We start from the raw sequence: 17,560 nt of genomic DNA on the forward strand, positions 1-17,560 counted from the left end.
CCATTCCTTTATTTCTATACAGACAAATGGCTGAGCCACTTTCTCTACCTTTCTCAAAGGCTCTAATACAAGATGTCAAAGTTTCAAACACCAGGAGTTCCACTGGAAAATTAAGGCCCTTATCGAGAAATCCTTCCAGACTTACCCAGTGGAACATTCTGCAATGACAGAAATGTTCTACAGTCTGTGCTGTTCACTATTGTAGCCATCTGTAACTAACGAGCACCTGCCATGTAGCCAGTGTGAATCAGGAACTGAATATTTATTTTTATTTAGTTTGTGATAGTTTTATTTAAGTTTAAACAATCCCATGTGGCTAGTGGCTACTGCCTCAAAGTAGCAAGAAGCGTTAAATTCTGGCCTCTCTGGTCCTTGGGCAACAGGCCGAGCATGGACTACGTGATACTGAAGACAAGCTTTAATTCTCAAAACAGACTAGACAAGGACAGGCAGCTCTGATCACTCGCGAACCCCAGGCAAGTCCATATTCTCTCTGTGCAAACCCCATCCTTTGCTGCCACCAAAACCCTCCTGCAGTTGCAGAAGTGCTTGGTAGAAGTGAGAGACCTTCCTTCCAAATCTTTTTTCTTGCCCATTTTCCCTAGGGATAGTGGGAGTCACACGGTAGTGCCAGGAAGGGGGAAGAAGAAGAAGAAAACAAGAGGCACCGTGGCCAGTTCAGCAGGCGTGACACCAGCACCCACTGGCCATAGGGCCTGCTTCCCACTCGGGGCCAGGTCAGCCGGTCCTGTGGCCCCCGGAGAGACCGCTCACCGTGATGGACGACTTCCCGGCCGTGTTCCCGTGCTTCAGCAAGGACTTGGACAGCTTCCTCTGGGACACGATCTGCACAGAGGACACAAAAGGTGACACCGGTCATGTGACGGCAGGTCTGATTTCAAAAATGTGTCCTTCACAGAATTCTATGTTCACAGCTCTGCTCGAAAGTTTGACAGCCTCTGTCCGCTCACTTCCCGGGTGTGTCCAAAGGCCTCTCCCATCCTGGGCACTCCCCTCTCCCCACGGCGGGTGATGCAAGAGAGCTCGTGTGGGAAGCCATCGACGACTCAGCCGGTTGGGAGGTGACTTAATTGTCACTGCAGGGCTGGCATCAAAATTAGGCAGCGTTGAGCGTGTGTCACGATCAAGTGAACAGAGCTTCGGAGTGAGTTCAAAGGGGTGTGGGGAGGGCGCAGAGGCCCCGGCCGGGACAGGCGACGTCCGTGTCTGGGGCTGCTAGAGTCCCGCTCTTCACACCGTCACCCAAAGCAAGCAAGTCACCAGGAAGCCAGCGCTCAGACAAGCCTCCAGGAGTGGCTAGGTCCCCTGCATGACGTGCACATGGGCAGTGACAACCAAAGTGTCATCGTTGTGGGAGAAAACCCTCTCCTTCCCTGCCCCACCTCGCCGAGGACCAAATGGAGACGCCCCCCGTGGTTCACTGAGGAGACAAGGCTAAAAGAGCTGTGCTTGTGTAGGGAGCTCAGCAGCCCCTGCTGTGTAGACGGCTTCTGTTTTGGGTGGCCCATGGTGACCCCGGCCTCCCGGGAGCAAGCTGATGTGGACCCCCTTCCTGGACCCAGCGACCCCCACGGAAGAGTAGTGACCACATCAGAAAGTACAAAGCCGCCTGTTCTCACCTACGAGTGGGAGGTGAGCAAGGTGCACAGGGACAGAGAGGGGAGCGGAAGACCCTGGGGACTCCAGAAACGGGGGTGGGGGTGAACAAATCCCTCGTTTAAAGAGCACACATGAGCGCAGGTGCTGGACTCACGCACGGAGGGTGAAGCGCTCCCATGGGTGCAGTGCTCACTGCCGGGGCGGGGACTCCCTGAAAGCCCAGACTCGACCGCTGCACAGTACATCACGTGGCGACCGCCCGTGTGCCTCTACACTGTATTTCTGAAAAGACTAGACTGCCACGAAGCGCGGGGCTGCCGCTTCTGAGGCCAGGTGCCCGACGGCGGCGACTCCATCCTGCTCACCGTCTCTCTCTCCCTCAGCCCCTTTGCTCTGGGGAGGCGAGTGCCAGGTTGCGACGGCCCCAGGGAGACCAGGCGGCAAGGAATGATGCCTGCCGGCGGCCACAGGCAGGAGCTCAGTGGAGAAGCCGCCCAAGTGGAGCTGGCAGTGATGGCGCCCTGCCTGCAGCCCTGGGAAGCGCTGATCCGGAGGCACAGGGAGCTGCACCTTGTTCCTGACATGTGGACTGTCGGACGATCGATGCTGGTTGTTCTGAGAGGTTTGGCTTGGGGGTAATTTTTAGTGAGGCAATGGGTGACAATACTGGACATGTACTTTTCACAGAACGAGGGGAGAACCCCAGCTTTGAGAGCCTCGTAGGTTTTGGTCTGTGTGTTAGCGCCATGGAAGCATCAAGAGCACACGCTACTGCCAAACGCAAGACGTCAGAGCGTCCCAGGCCAGACGGGTCTAAGGACCTTGATGTTCAGTCTCGACAATCTGCAGGGCAAAGACCGTTTCTGTAAAACATCACCTGGTGATGACTATGACAGCAACCAGGAGGGCAGTGATGGAAGCCCCCGTTTAAGGGTCATATATGACGGGGCAGATGCTGGGCTCTTGCACAGTTACGCCCTCACCCACTGCATGCCACACTTGGCGCAGGGCACCAAGGCCCCAGGGGAAGTGGGACCAGATGCGATGTCTGGCTCCGTGGAGCCAGAAGCTTCTCTGAGGGGTCTTTCAGCCCGGGAAGTGGGGGTGGGGGAGACATGTGAGTAAATGACAAAGGGTCACCTGTAAGCAGGAGCCAGGCCACACCTGACCAAAGAAAAGCAACACGTTCCATCTCTCAAACACACCTGGTCTCAGAGGCATGTCTCCCCACTATCACGGTGCTAGCCCACATGGGCTACCTCTCCTGCAGCTCCAGGGACACAGGGACCTCTCAGCCCTGGAAGAATACCCCCCCCGAACGACCAGGTAGACGCTTATAGACCACGTCTTACGAGGTCCACGGCATCCTCACCCACAAGCACCCAATGGCCACGGTTCTCACCCTTAACATGCCCAGAAACCCCAGAGTCTCCACGTGCAGGGCACAGGAAAGGCCGTCAAGAGCCAGCTCCTGCCTCTTGTGAGTGCAGAGGACAGGCAGTGTCCCGGACGCAGCCCTCCTTAGAAATGGCCCTTGGGGTCTGTGGCTGGCTCATCAAGCCAGAAACAAAACTGATGGCCACGGCCTCTGGCTTCCATCTCAGCTCCGAGGAGTGGACAACCTGGGGTCCCAAACCTTTTCTCGGCATGAAGACGGGCACGCCGTGAGTGGCCGCTGCCATTCTGTGCTGAGGACTGCTGGGAAGCCCCTCTGGACCCGCCCGGGGGAGAAGCCCACTCGCTGCCTGGCACACGCTGTGGCAGCCCCAGCAAAGGCACCGGCTCAGAAGTGCGTGAGTCTCGTCAGAAGGTGGGCAAGTGGAGTGATGAGCGCCCCACCCACTGCACTGACATAATGAGGCCAGTGTGGCTGGCTCTGCCCATGTCAGGGCGGATGGGACACACTGAGCGGGCATCCTCTCTGTTGATTCTCTCCACCCTCTCGTGGGTCCTAGCCATGAGCCTCAGCGTCCAACCGAAGGTGCCGTGCAGAGAAGGGTGCTAAAGGGTGGAAGCTTCCTTTCCGCAAGATGGAGCTGGGAGGTCTCTGACTGTGTCCACCGTGGGTCTGGGCCAACGTGCTCCTTCCCTGGTGGTGTGGGCAATAGCTGCTAACAGCTGGGACCTCCGTTTCAGGAAAGGGCCCTGTTTAAGTTAAGTGGAACAAAGCCAGGAGAATAGAACACGGTTGGGCCAGCATTTCAACAAGTGTACACGCAGCCGAACTTCCTTCCAAAGTCTTTCAAAACAGTCATTTTGGGAACTAGGCAGATGTTTCGCATGAGACTGCTGTTAGTGAAGATAGCTTCAGAATCCATTAGTGCAATTGCTGTAAGACCATCACAACACCAGGCATTTACTGAACACCTTCTATGCCCCAGGCACTGTTCACAGGCTGCGGCAATCAGAAGCAGATTACAGTGTCTTACAATGCAGAGAAATCGCTATTGGCCTCAGCTCATAACCCCAAAACATGTATGGCAGAACTTCTATTCCTTAAGGGTAAGTGCATATTACATGAAAAAGTTTTTTTGGAAATAAGTTTGGAAATCTCAAGATGAAAGAGCTTACTATCGCAACTGCGGGACAGTAACAGAGCCTCGGTCATGAAACAACCATATCTGGCCCTTAACCATGTTTGGCCCCCAGAACCCTTTCTATAGGGAGTATCTCCAGTGTTTTACAAACAACCAGGACATTCCCAGGACCACCCTAGAGAGAACATCGGCCTTCCTTGCAGAGCTGGGGGAACTAGACAGCCAGGTTAGGAGTTCCATCTTGTCCTTGGCCTGAAGGTGTTCTCTGGTGTTTGCACCTGCCGTCCACGGGCCTAGCAAGTTGGAAGGGGGAGGATTAACACACCCTGGGGTAGACCTCCGCCAGAGACTGATGGGTTGGAGCTGTGGTGAGTTAGGGGAGCTAGGACAGGTTAAGCACAGGTAGATAAATGTCTTGTGGGCAGGTCTTGGGAGGCGCTCAGACATTTCTCTTACGATGTTTTTTTGCTGCAGACCAGGCTGAGTGTGGCCTCACCAGCCGGCCCCACCCCCTGGGCCAGTCAAAAGAAAACTCCATCAGAGGGAAAAACCGGACAGCCCAACCATTCAGGTCATGGCTTAGCAAAATAATCACGAAAAATCTTTCAGGTTCCCTGTCAAAGGTGGAAGGAATACCACCCCTTAGCTGACCAAAGCCACAGAAATGATGAGAAGACCACCTTTTCGCTCAGGAACTTGTGAGCTGGAAGAGCCTGGCAGGTCTCCTGCAGACAGGATGTGTGTTCTGGAACAAGTCTTCCCAGCAGAGGCGGAGAGGGCGTCCACCCTGGAGCAAGTGGTCACCCGAGTCCCACCCTCCTTCGCACAGCAGCTGTTGTTTCAGTTGGGAGCAGAGGCACAGCCTTCCCTTTCCGGCATGAATGTTCCGCCTCTCCATCTTCCCTCTCTTCTTCTCACGAATAGACTTTGCTTTAAAACTTTACTGGTGGCTCTGAAACATTATTTCGGGGTCGAGTCAAAGATCCCATGCCTTTGCGCGGTGCCACACCCGGCATCAGCAGGGCCCGTCTGCCCCTGGGAGGAGAGGGGTGGCAGGGAGGGGTCTGCCCCAGGGTCCTGGCATTTTCCCAGCAGAGGAGGCGCTGGCTGCTGCTGGGGTGTTTGTCGGCAAACTGCCTCCGTTTCTCCTCTGGCTGTTTCCTCTCTGCTTTCCATTCCCAGCTTCTTTCCCGCTGTCTCCCTTGCCCCCGGGGGTCTGCCGGCCTCCCAACGCTGGTGGGTTGTGGGAGGAACACAGCCAGGACCCTCGCTCTGAGTCAGGTCGCACGTGAAACACCGCACACCTGGCTCTGGCTCCCTGTTTCTTGCCCCTGAATGACCAGACTTTTGTCTTCAGGGAGCTGGGGGGAGGGAGCCGAGGCGGAGAGGGATTACGGGGCCTGTCTAGGGTCACACAGTGTCGGGGGGCCGAACTGTGCCCCCATGCCGAAGCCCAAACGACCCACACGGTGCCGGTGCGTTTACAGGTGGAGTCTTTGCGGAGACAATGAAGGGCCCAGGGGTCATGAGGAGGAGGCCGCCACCCAACAGAATCGGTGTCCTTGGAGGACGCAGAAGAGACTCCTGGCCACACCAGCTCTGTCTGCCCCCTCCCTTCTCCCCTCCCTCCTGCCTTGCATACCCGCTCCGCCCCCCTTCATTGAAAAGTCTTTGTACATCCGTCAAGATCCATATTAGAAGTTTAAAGCAAGTTGCTGTGGTCGAAGGAAAACGAAGTCACTTGTGGGACCAGGAAAGACTTGGTGCTGGCGAATGTGACACAGGGACCCGCTAATGCCTGTCCACATAGCCCCAGCCCCAGAGAAGGGCACGGCAAGGGCTCCAGCGCCTGCACTTTCCTGAACGACATTCCTGAGAGCTAACAGAAGGTGCGCCTCCCCTCCTCTCCTGTGCACGCCCATAAGTAGCTTCAGGGGACCCTTGGCTTCCCGGTAGTCTACGCCCAATCAAGTTAAAAATGCACAGCCCCAGCTACTCCCTCTTTCCACGTGGTCATAAGTTTGAATGAGAGAGCATCAGTGTAATCTTAAGCCTGGTGATTTGTAGAACTTTTGCATCGATGTCATCCTAGGTTTTGTGATTTGTGACTTTTGCCCAGCACATGGTGTCTTAGGCCTTGTAAGCTCCCTTTACTCTACGGCGGGCTTGATGACTACTTCTGCCGGGCCCTAGGGATAAAAGCTATGAGATACCTCTGACACCTGACACCAGGAAGTATGGACCAAAAAATGTCACTATCGATAAATGCGGCCAAAACTCAAGTTCTATACAATGCTCTGCGGGTCACATGGCTAATGTCCAGGTACTAACGACTCCTGACTTATAAAAGTGAACCATAAGAGCCTGGAGGGTGAGCAGAACCATTTTAGAAAGACCTCGAGTCCGGCTCTGCTCCCTGGATTCAAACTCGGAAATAAACTTCTTGCTGCCACTTCCCTGCCCCTTTGGTGTATCGCTATCAAGGGGAGGAGCCGAGCGTCCCTTGGACCATAACAGAGTCAGAAGAGCTCGGGTTGGACTGTCTGCATGATCTTGGCGAATCAGCTACCAGAGCCTACTTCGTAATCTTCCAAGTGCAGTTGATCCTGCCTCAAATAACACAATACCTGGGACACAACAAGACCCTCTGAAAATCCGCCTCCTTCTGCCAACTGGCCACTGGGAAGTCAGCGGGAAGACCTGGGGTGCCTCAGAAAGGGATGCCCGTCCTTCTCCTACTGAGCTCATAAGTTGGAGGCCCAGAGCTCATGCCCCCATGGGCAAGGGGACAGTGGTCCATGCTCTGGCGGACTCCCAGTGACGGCATGGAGTCTCTATTCTACCATGGAGGAGGCGTGTGACCCCGGCCAGGTGAGGATGATGTGGTTGCTGGCACCACGCTCCCGGATGCCCAGCATGTGATCAGCTCCTGGTAAGGGCTAGCCATGAAAATCATGTCTTGTCACCAAGTGACCACAGACGATGGTGTCCGAACTGGGACGCTGCCGGGGGTGAAAGGGGGCTGTGTCCGTAAGTAAGCCACCACAGCAGGTGACCACAGGTGGCCTGGGCCAGCGGAGCCCTCGGTTACCTCTGGCTACCAGGACCCTGACACGAGGATGAGTCCCCTGGAAGAGTGCTCAGCAGAGCTGGGAGTCGGGCGTTTGCAGGCACCTGCCTGGCTGCCGAGCTCAGCTCTGCGGTCATCTCTTCTCAATCTCAAGCTCTTCTGACCCGTGGGGCCCTGGCAGCAGGTTTGCTAAGACTATTTTTCCTGGCTTGACTCTCACTGCCAGGAGAGGGCTGGGGGATCTCAGTTCCTTTGTTTCTGACGACCGGCCTGGGCGTGTGTGGGCTTGAGCCTCTCGTGGGCAGAGGTTGGGGGAAGCATGGGCCATCCTCACTGACCTCCTGATCTCCCAGCCTCCCGGCTGCCCAGTGATTCGTGTAGAGGGAAGCCCCAGAGGCTCCCACTCCATCCCAAACACAGTTAAATAATTCCTACCTGGCCTCGTTTTGTTTTGTCTTTGAATCTGAAACCAAGACTCTTGGGAAGGATTTTGTAAACCAAGCAGTTCCCGTTTTCTCCCCCTGACCTTTATCCGCTTAATTCAAAGCAAAAAGATTCTCGTTCCCAAACAAGGCTTGACCCAGGGACACTGGGCCTTGGGGGAGCTCAGAACCCCTTGGCTCTCCTGTCGCCAGCCCTCCCGATCCTCCCGGGTCTCCCCCGTCATCAAAAATCACACTGCAAGAGCTCTAATTCAGATCGGCCACGCTGACTCTCCCCCGTGGGTGAAGGGGCGGCGCACGTGTCAGCAAACGGACTGCTCAACCATTGCAGAAAGCACGGCCTCAGCAAACACCTTGCCTGAAGGACTTCCCACTCGTTTCCCGATGAGAATTCTCTTTTTCCCTTTTATTTTAGGCTCGGGTGTATGCACGCTTGGTACGTGGACATACTGGGTAGGGGTGGGCATTGGGTCTCGGGGGGCCCGTTCCCCAGAGCGCGCACACTGATCCCCAAGCCCCCTGCTTGCCTCCCCCCTCATGAGTGTCCTCCGTGTCTATTACTTTCATCTTTGCATCCGTTTGGCTCCCACCAACGAGTGAGAACAGGCGGGGTTTGGTTTTCTGTTTCTGGGTCAATTCACGTAGGGCGAGGATCTCCAGCTCCAACCACGTTGCTGCAAAGGACATGGCTTCACTCTTTTGGTGGCTGCATCGTATTTCATGGTGTCTATACGTCACATTTTCTCTATCCAGTCAATCGCTGGTGGGCACTTAAGTTGGTTCCATAATTTGGCCTTTATGAGTAGTGCTGCGATGACGTGAAGGAGCGGAGGCATCTTTTTAATGTGTGTATTTCTTTTCCTTTGGGTCGATCCCTAGTAGTGGGGTTGCTGGGCCGAATGCTAGTTCAAGTTCTAGTTCTTTGAGAAATCTCCAGGCAGTTTTCCATAGAGTCTCGACTCAGTTTACATCCCACCCACACAGCATTCCCTTTTCTCTGCAACTGTGCCAGCTTCTGTTGTTCTTTGACTTTCTAATAATAGCCATTCTGACTGGTGTAAGGTGACATCTCATTGTGGCTTTAATTTGAATTTCTCTGATGATTCGTGATGTTGAGCGTGTTTTCAAATATTTGTTAGTAGCTTGTGTGTCTTCATTTGAGAAGCGTTTATTTATGTCTTTTGCTCACTTTTAAATGGGATTATTATTTTTTTTTGTTGAGTTGTTTGAGTTCCTTGCAGATTCTGGATATTAGCCCTTTGAGGCCTAATTTGCAAATGCTTTCTCCACTTCGGAACAATTGCAGGGGCATCATACTGCCTGACTTCAAAGTATATTATAAGGCTATAGTAACTAAAACAGCATAGTACTGGAACAAGAACAGACAGAGGAAATAGCATAGGGAACCCAGAAATAAAACCACATACCTACAACCAACCGATCTTCAACACAGCCTACAAAAATAAACAATGCAGAAAGGACACTCAATTCAATCAATGATGGTATTAGGAAAACTGGCTAGCCATATGCAGAAGAATGAAACTGGACCCCTATCTCTCACCATACACAAAAATTAACTCGAGATGGATTAAAACAGAAATGTAAGACCCCAAACTATAAAACTCCTAGAAGAAAACCTACGAAACACTCTTCTGGGCATTGGCTTAGGCAAAGAATTTATGATGAAGACCTCAAAAGCAACTGCAACAAAACAAAATAGACAAATGGGACTTAATTAAACTAAAATGTTTCTGCACAGCCAAAGAAAAAATAAATAGAGTGAGCAAAAACTCAATTAGGATTCTTGACCAGTTTTAAATCTCTTCAAAAGTCTGTGTGAAAATCTGTGCAGTGCTGACGTGTTCTACTTCCCACTAGTGTGAGTTCTTCAAGGTCAGCGTGCAAACCTTATCATGTCTTTACTAACATTTACTGTGATTTTTTTTCTGATTACAGATGTGATATATGTTCCTTTTAGAAAGTAGAGGAAAAACCAGATGTGACATACAAATCACCCGTAAGTCACAGCCTAGAAGTCATCCAAAACACATTCTACCGAGCCCTGTGCATACATGGGGGCTCTGATAGTTAGCACCACATTTCTAACCCTCCAGTGGGAGTTCAGCTTTCTTTTTTGAGCTGGAGTCTCACTCTGTCGCCCAGACTGGAGTGCAGGGGCCGCTCCCGGCCACCGCAGCCTCGACCTGCTGGGCTCCGGCGATCCTTCCGCCTCAGCCTTCCGAGTAGCTGGAACTACAGGTGTGCGCTACCACGCCCAGCTAATTTTTTTTGATTTATTGTAGAGATGAGGTCTCGCCAAGTTGCCCAGGCGGGTCTCGAACCTGCAGACTCAGGCATTCCACTCACCTCAGCCTCCCAAGGCGTGGGATTACAGACTGAGCCACCGAGCCCGGCTGGGAGTTCAGCTTTCTATGGTTGCATTTCATGTTTAGAAAAGTCTGTGATAGTCAACAGCTGAATTTCATAATCGGCCTACACCAAAAAAGGAATTCAGAAGCTTCACAAGGTTTGAAATAATTGCAGCAAATTCCATGGACTGGAAGAATTAACATTGTTAAGGTATCCATCCTACCTAAGACAATCTATAGATTTAGCGCAATACCTATTAAATTACCAACATCACTCTTCTCAGCCCTGGAAACGACAATACAGAAATTCCTATGGAAACACAGCTGACCACAGATAGCCAAAACAATCCTTGGTAAAAGAAATGAAGTGGGAGGGCAGCCCCCTCGGGTTCCCTCCACTGTGGGAGCTTTCCTGTCCTCTCAATAAATGCTGCTTTCTCAGAAATAAATAAATAAATAAATAAATAAATAAAGTGGGAGGTGTCACACTTACAGACTTTGAACTCTATTATAAGACTACAAGAATCAAAACAGCCCAGTATTGGTACGAGGATAGACGTATGGGCCAAAAGAACAGGATAGAGATTCTGGAAGCAATACTTCAATTTCTCAACCAACTCATCTTCAGCAGAGCCCCCCACCAACAGCCACTGGGGAGACGAGAACCTATTCAGTAAATGGTGTTGGGGAAACTGGATGACCACATGCATAAGATTGAAATAGGATCCCTACCTGTCACTATACACAAAAACCAACTCTAAAAGGATCAAAAACCTAAACATAAAACCTCAAACTATAAGAATCTTAGAAAAAGCAGGAGCCATCCTTATGGAAATTGAAACTGGCAGCCAATACAGTCTCTGTGGAAAACAGTTTGGTGATTCCTAAAAGATCAAAAAATCAACCTTCCATATGACCCCGCAATTCCCCCTACTGGGAATATACCGGGAGAAACTCAAATCATTTTACAAAAAAGATACTTGCACATGCATGCTTATTGCAGCATTATTCACAAAAGAAAAAACATGGAACCAACCGTGTGACCCATTGAAAGTGGGCTGGATTAAAAAAATGTGTTACATATACATGATGGAGGATTAACTCAGTCATACAGAAGGACGAAATGATGAACTTCACTGCACCTTGGACGAATTTAGAGTTCATCATACTCAGCGGTCTATCACAGAAGCAAAGAACTGAGTACCACATGTTCTCATTCATAAGCGGACCCTGAACAATTATCGTAATACTGTAAGAAAGGGATTGGCAGTAGCAGGTCACTGCCAGGAGGACGAGGGGAAGCCCTTCCATCCATAAGGGGACCTGATCTCAAACCAGGCGAAGTGGAGACCAGCGTCAGGCCCAAACTCTACCTGCACGATGACCATTTGTATACCTAATCCTGAATTGTACCTCGCACCTTTAAAATAACTTTTTTTAGCTGGGCTCGGTGGCTCAGCCTGTCATCCCGCACTTTGGGAGGCTGAGGTGAGTGGATTGCCTGAGCCCGCGGGTTCGAGACCCACTTGGGCAACTTGGCGAGACCTCATCTCTACAAAAAATCAAAAAATTAGCCGGGCATGGTAGCGCGCGCCTGTAGTTCCAGCTACTTGGAAGGCTGAGGCGGAAGGATCGCCGGAGCCCAGTGGGTCGAGGCTGCAGGGGCCGCGAGTGGCCACTGCACTCCAGTCTGGGCGACCGAGTGAGATTCCAACTCAAAATAAATAAATAAATAAATAAATAAAAATAAATAATTTTTTTTTAAAGAACTGGCCCACAGCACAGACACCAGAGCCAGGAATCCCCTCTCCCTTCATCGATGCTTCTTGCATGGAGAAAAACCTTCTAATTAGATTTCTCTGACTGAGCTGGGCAGTTATACCGTGTCCCCACTCCAAGCGAGGTTTCATTTACTTTTGGTTTTCAAAAATAAATGTACAATAGATGGATCTAAAACAAAAAGTTTCAAAGTCTTATTTTTGGTAAATGAGAGTCTCTGGTAGAGAGTTGACTTGGGGGCTGAGGCATTATTGGGTGAATCGACTTTTTGGTCATTGGCCTTGAGGCACTTGGCCATTTGCCGTGCTGACAATTCGGCTCGTGGTGCCGGACCGTCTCCTGCTTCCGGGCCAGACAAGGACAGCCCGTTTTTCTAAGGAGGCTGGTCCTTGCGGAGGGCAGCAAGGTGGCGTTGTGGCGTTTCAGGGGAGAGGTGAGGGCTGGATGGCGGGAGAGCGCGTGTGAGCACTTGGGAGCGGGGGCGGGGCTGGTGCTGCAGTCTGTGGCTTGAGCTAGTGGCAGTGGAACTGGAGCGGAACTGGCCAGGAACCACAGAGGTGGGCGTGGTGGAAGCTGCCGTGGTGCTTCAGTGCCAGGCACTGGTTCGTTTGGTGCTGTGACGGTATCGTCACCACCATCACCACCGCCACCATCATCACCAGGTCCTGGGCAGCCGCCGGTAAAGGGACAGCAGAGACAAAGGCAAGAACCACCTGTGTTCTCCTGGCAGACCTGGCCTTGCTCACCCTGCACCCGACTGGTGCAGAAGCTGCTCTTCCACCCGTGGTGCCCCAGCCAGCCCTGGGTGCGGGATGAGAGGTCACCCGTGACGCTGACCATCGCCCCTGGGCCTTCGCTGGCAGACCAGCAGCCGCAGGGCGAGCCGTTCGTGAGCCGGCAGAAGGAAATGAGCTGCAGTCACTGCAGAGGTGACGCCCTGGGGCGCCAGCTCTGTGCCAGGAGGATGTCAGTTGTCACACCAGAATGCCAGCCTGCGGGGCCTGTCTGTGGGCATTGCGCTCCCAGGCCCTCCAGGCCCAGCGTCCCCTGTCAGGCCGCCCAGCCCCACACCCATCCCCAGGGGCCTGCAGCCCGTGGACGGCCCATCCCCCAGGGCCCTGCGGCTAGCGTGGGCCTGCCACTCCCTATGCCCGGGCAGAGTGCAGCAGCCTGGAAATCGGGTCGTTCCACAGCATCAGCAGATGAAGAAACCAGCTGTGGCCACCAGTGTCTTCACCGTGAGTGTAGCCTCAAGTTGTGTACAAAGTCTGCAAACCTGGTGTAGGACTGCAAACCTCACGAAGCAAGCTGTTTCTGCTCCCCAGAGGTTTTATTTGTCCTCTCCACTTTCTCCAAATAATTGCCCAGAACATCTGCTCCCTTAGCAATTAAAACTAAGGATACAGTGTCCTGGATGCATTAGCACTGTCTGCGCCAGATGCCTGGGGGTCTCAAGATGTGGTCTCTGGACCAGCAAAGAGACATCACTGGGAACTCAGAAATGCACCTGATGGGCCTCTCCTAGACCTCCTGAACCAGAAACTCTGGGGGCAGCAATGTATGTTTTCCTAAGGCTCCAGGTGACTCTGCTGCACCTTGGCGGGAGACGCCGCTCGGCGGGAGACACCGCTCGGCGGGCAGCGGGTGCAGGGTCCCTCTCTCCTGAGTCAGAGGCCCCGAGACAGCCTGGGACTCCTCACCATCGTCACCGCTCAGGGGTCCCGGGTCTCCCTGCCCCACTTATGATGGCAGGAAGCAGGGGGCACCTGGCTTTAGCACGCATTCACTGCCTGTTAACTCAGTCACCCGTCCCCATTGTTCTCACTTCTTCAGCCGCCAGACAGTGCGGGAACACTAGGGGAGGAGGTGCGCAAAAGAGCTGGCCTCACAGCCTCGCCGACCCCCCAGGCCACAGACGAGAGAGGACTCCCACAGGAGGGCCAGTGGCAGGGCCCGGCCACCCGTGGAGTCTGGACATGGGGTTTGCTTGGAGGCTGAGGGAGACGGGAAGGCCTGAGGGTGCAGCTTCTGGGTGCTGAGGGGTCGGCTCTGGTCGCCCGGGCAGGTCTGACGCTCTCGAAGAAGCCTTGCTCCATTCAACGCAGACTCAGCATGCCGACCCGGAGGGAGGGTGGCCAAGGCTGCTTTTCTGCACGAGGATTCCCCGGACCAGCTTTGCACAATACACACAAACCCAGGAAGAGGCAAAGCAAAACACCAAGAAACCACAAGGCCAACTCCAACCTGGCCTTGCGCTCACGGATGCTGCTTCACCCCTTCCACTAGCCAGCGGTGGGCTGTGAGGATGAGTCGGTGGATGGCACAGAGCTCCGGCACAAAACAGGCCTGGGTCCCACCCCAGCCTGGCTCCTTCGTGGTAAAGCAACAGTGACTGCAGCGCCTGCTTCCCAGGAACGCTGTGCTGGTGCTGAGGGGCAGCCACTGCCTCGCCTGGCGCCGGGCAGGCAGAAGCGCCTGGAGAAGGTCACCGGCGCCCAGCGTCCACAGCCTCTGGGGGCTGCAGCCGTGAGAGAGTGGGGATGGATGGAGGGCTGAGTCCACAAGCAGAAAGAGCAGCCAAGGCACCACCTGTGTGCGGACCGCGTGGCCACGTCTCCCCTGCAGAGCTTCTGCCGGGGAGCCCATGGGGCCTCGCTCCTCCTCACCTTCGGGCCACAGAAGCCCCGGGTGGCTGCCAGGCTCGTCCAGACCCCACAGCGCTGCGTGCCGTGTCCCCGCAGCTCCCCGTCTGCCAGGTCCAGCCCGCTCTGCCCGGAGCTTCTCCGTGGACCTGGGCCTCTCTGCGCTGGCATTTTTGCCCGGTGCCAAATCACGTGCTGTGCCTCTGAAACACGTTCCTTAGGGATGGTCCGGGACCTTGTCTCCAGGGCTCCCTCTGCAGTCCCCTTACTTGAGAGCTCAGGGAAGCTCAGTCACGCAGCCCCGGTTGCTGGGCCACCCCCTCCAGCGGGCCTGCCCTTTGGTTCCTCTGCGTGCTCTGCCAGCGTGACACTTTCAGCTCGGGGAATGAAAAATCCCGTCCCCACTGGCTTCCGCATCGGGGCGTTTTGCTCTCCTGGGACGAGGAGCTGCAGGCAGGGCGGGCTCCAGGCCTCCCCTGCTTCGGCTGAGGCCCGGGGCTGCTCTGGTCCTCAGCCCTGCCGGGGGTGGCCCAGGGTTTGCAGGAGTCTCAGGCAGCGAGGAGCTGCTGCTTCGTGCCTGTCTCTTCTCTGAGGCCAGGAAGCCTTCCCAAGGAAAATCCTTACCTCGTACTGGCCTCTGTTGATTGGCACCGGGCCTGGGTGTGGGACAAGGGCCTCGTCCCACCCACACCCCTGCCACATTGTCCCAACCGCGACGACTTGCTGACGTCACCTTCTTACCTGGAAGGCCCCTCTCCTCCCGCTTAGGTCCCTGGGCCATATCATCCCAAGGTGTGGTCCCACAGTTCCTTCTCTGAGTGCCCCAACGGAAAAGCCCTCTCCTCCCAGAAGGCCACAGCCCCACATTCAGAGCCCAGGGTGTCTCATCACAGAAGGCTCTGTGGGAGGCTCACTTACCATGCCTTCTCCGTAAAATTGTCCATTTTCTGGGCCCAGTGAATGTTTCCTCTTTCAGACGCCCCAACCTTGGCCCAGCTCTGGGTCCAGCAGGAAGGGAAGGGGAAGAGGAAAGTGTTCCAGAAGCAACAGGATGCAGTTGGGGCCAGGCAGGCTTGATGGAACCTTGCACTGCCACTGGCCAGAGTGTCACCGAGTCACGCTCCTCCGAGTCTCTGTCTCCCACGGATATGATGTGTGCATTTGAGATAGTGTGTCATGTCACGGTTGTCAGGATTGAGGAAAAGCATTCACTCACCCCTCAAGTATCCATTTAGCGCTACCCTGGGCTATGTTGGCCCCAGAGACTCAGCATGAGAAGCACCCATAGTGCGGGTCTTCCGGTGGGACAGGATGAGGCTGTAGGAGCCCTGTGAGTGGAGCCTGGGGCCACAGTGCTGGATCCATTGTGGTGGGGCAAGTGACAGACACAGGGGGAGTTTGGAAGAGAACTTGACTGATTTTGCAAAATAAGCCACTGCGGGCGTGCAGGGTCACCTCTGTGGATTGATGTAGTGCCTGGAGGGCCTTGCAATGCCGCATGTTTAAGAAAGCGAAACCCGTGGGCACAAGGCGGTGGGGCCGGCCGAGGGGGAGGGCAGGGAGGGGGCACCCACCTGGCCAAGCGTGCACTCCATGCTGCCCAGGAAGTCGGCATCCTTCAGCCCGTTGTGGTTGCTGCTGATGTCGTGCACCTCAAAGCGCAGGCGCTGCACCTCCTCGAAGTAGAAGTCCACCGTGAACAGCTTGGAGTACACAGGGTTGATGCAGGTGCGGATCACCTCGGTCCTGTCCACCTGCAGGGAGAAGGGCAGCCGTCAGGGCCGGGCCTCGGTGGACGCCCCCTCGAGCACACCGGTCCCGCGAGACTCCCACCGTGAGGGCCCCTGGGGTCCCGGCCGGGCCTGCAAGAGGGCACCTGGGTCAGGGAGGAAGACGTCTCAGATGTGGCAGAGGCTTTGCGGACTCAGAGCCCACGGGCAGGAAGAGGCGCTCACCAGTGGCTCACCCGTGGCTCTCTGGTGGCTCACTAGTGGCTTGCTTGTTGCTTGCCAAGCTGCTCACTGTGGGAGACATTACAGAAGCAGGATGATGGGTTGGGACCTCGACAACCCTAGGGCCCAGGAGAGGCATCCCTGGTCACTCACTAGTCACCAGTCAGGAGTCACTCGCCAGCCGAATGTGCCTGAGGGCAAACCTGGGCCGGGAGGAAAGACACCGGTCGCCAGGTAGTGACGCCTGATGGGCACAGTCCTGGAAGCACGCTGTGTAGGCGTCTCATAGCTGCCGACTCTGACGTGAGTCTCCCGACTTGTGCCGCCCAACCCGACCCAGGGGACAGCCCACGAGAACGGACACGAAGGTGCTGCCTCGGGTCCCCAGGAGGCCCTTCAGTGGGTGTGTGCTGCCCCCCGCTCACGGCGTTTCCCTGAGTCTTGGTTTCTCATCCACACAATGACAACTAGAAGGTTAGAGGATGACGACCCCTCTCTGCTCCAGCGTTCCGTGACAGACGGCTCCCTGTGCCTTCTGTGGTCCTCCCCCTCCACCGTCCCCACCCTCAGACCCACGTCTGCCGCAGCCCACCCTGTCCTGTGACCCAGGAGGCTGGCGTCTAGGGGCTGAACTTCCTGGGCTGCCTGGCCCTCTGGGCCCCTGCACCCTGGATCCCACCAGCTGGCTCCCTTTCCAGAGGGACGGGGGTCTTGGCTGGGATCTGGCAGCACAGGCTCCCTTCTCCCCGCCTTGGCGCTCATGCTGAGGGTGGTCTTGGTCTTCTGCTGCTCTCTCCCTGCCCGGGCCCCATGAGGAGTTTCTCTACAGAGAGTTCCACCACCCTTTGGGTTCAACTGCCCGGCGTGCCCTCTGTTTTCTGCCAGGACTCATCACACCAAGGCTTTTTAATCTATATTTTCACAAGTAAAATACACAAAACCATCGATCTTCTGGGAGGCTTTGTAGGACTAAGTTATAGACACCCCAGACCCTCAGCACCTCCCCCAGAGATGCCCATCCTTCCTGTCCCACACGTCACACGCTGTCGGCTTTTGATAGAAGCATGGCACGTTGGACCCTCCCTGTCATGTCAGCACAGACGAGGAGAGTCACTTTTCTCCCTTTCATGCGAGTGGAGGCGAGTCGT

The 17,560-nt window shown here is 54.8% G+C and overlaps 1 protein-coding gene across 1 annotated transcript in view; it reads right to left on the reverse strand.

Moving 5' to 3' along the window:
- The window catches only part of LOC103265253 (copine-4), a 414,012-nt gene that overhangs the window by 109,975 nt on the left and 286,477 nt on the right, over positions 1 to 17,560 (reverse strand). Inside the window, exons 3-4 of the mRNA XM_008062949.2 lie at positions 16,035 to 16,214; positions 775 to 846 (exon numbers count right to left, since the gene is read on the reverse strand). Of these exons, the coding sequence (XP_008061140.2) occupies positions 775 to 846; positions 16,035 to 16,214 (252 nt within the window). The remainder of the gene's footprint in view (positions 1 to 774; positions 847 to 16,034; positions 16,215 to 17,560) is intronic.

The sequence above is a fragment of the Carlito syrichta genome, unplaced genomic scaffold, assembly GCF_000164805.1.
Source record: "Carlito syrichta isolate Samal-C Ts95f unplaced genomic scaffold, Tarsius_syrichta-2.0.1 Scaffold306137, whole genome shotgun sequence".
Lineage (NCBI taxonomy): Eukaryota > Metazoa > Chordata > Mammalia > Primates > Tarsiidae > Carlito > Carlito syrichta.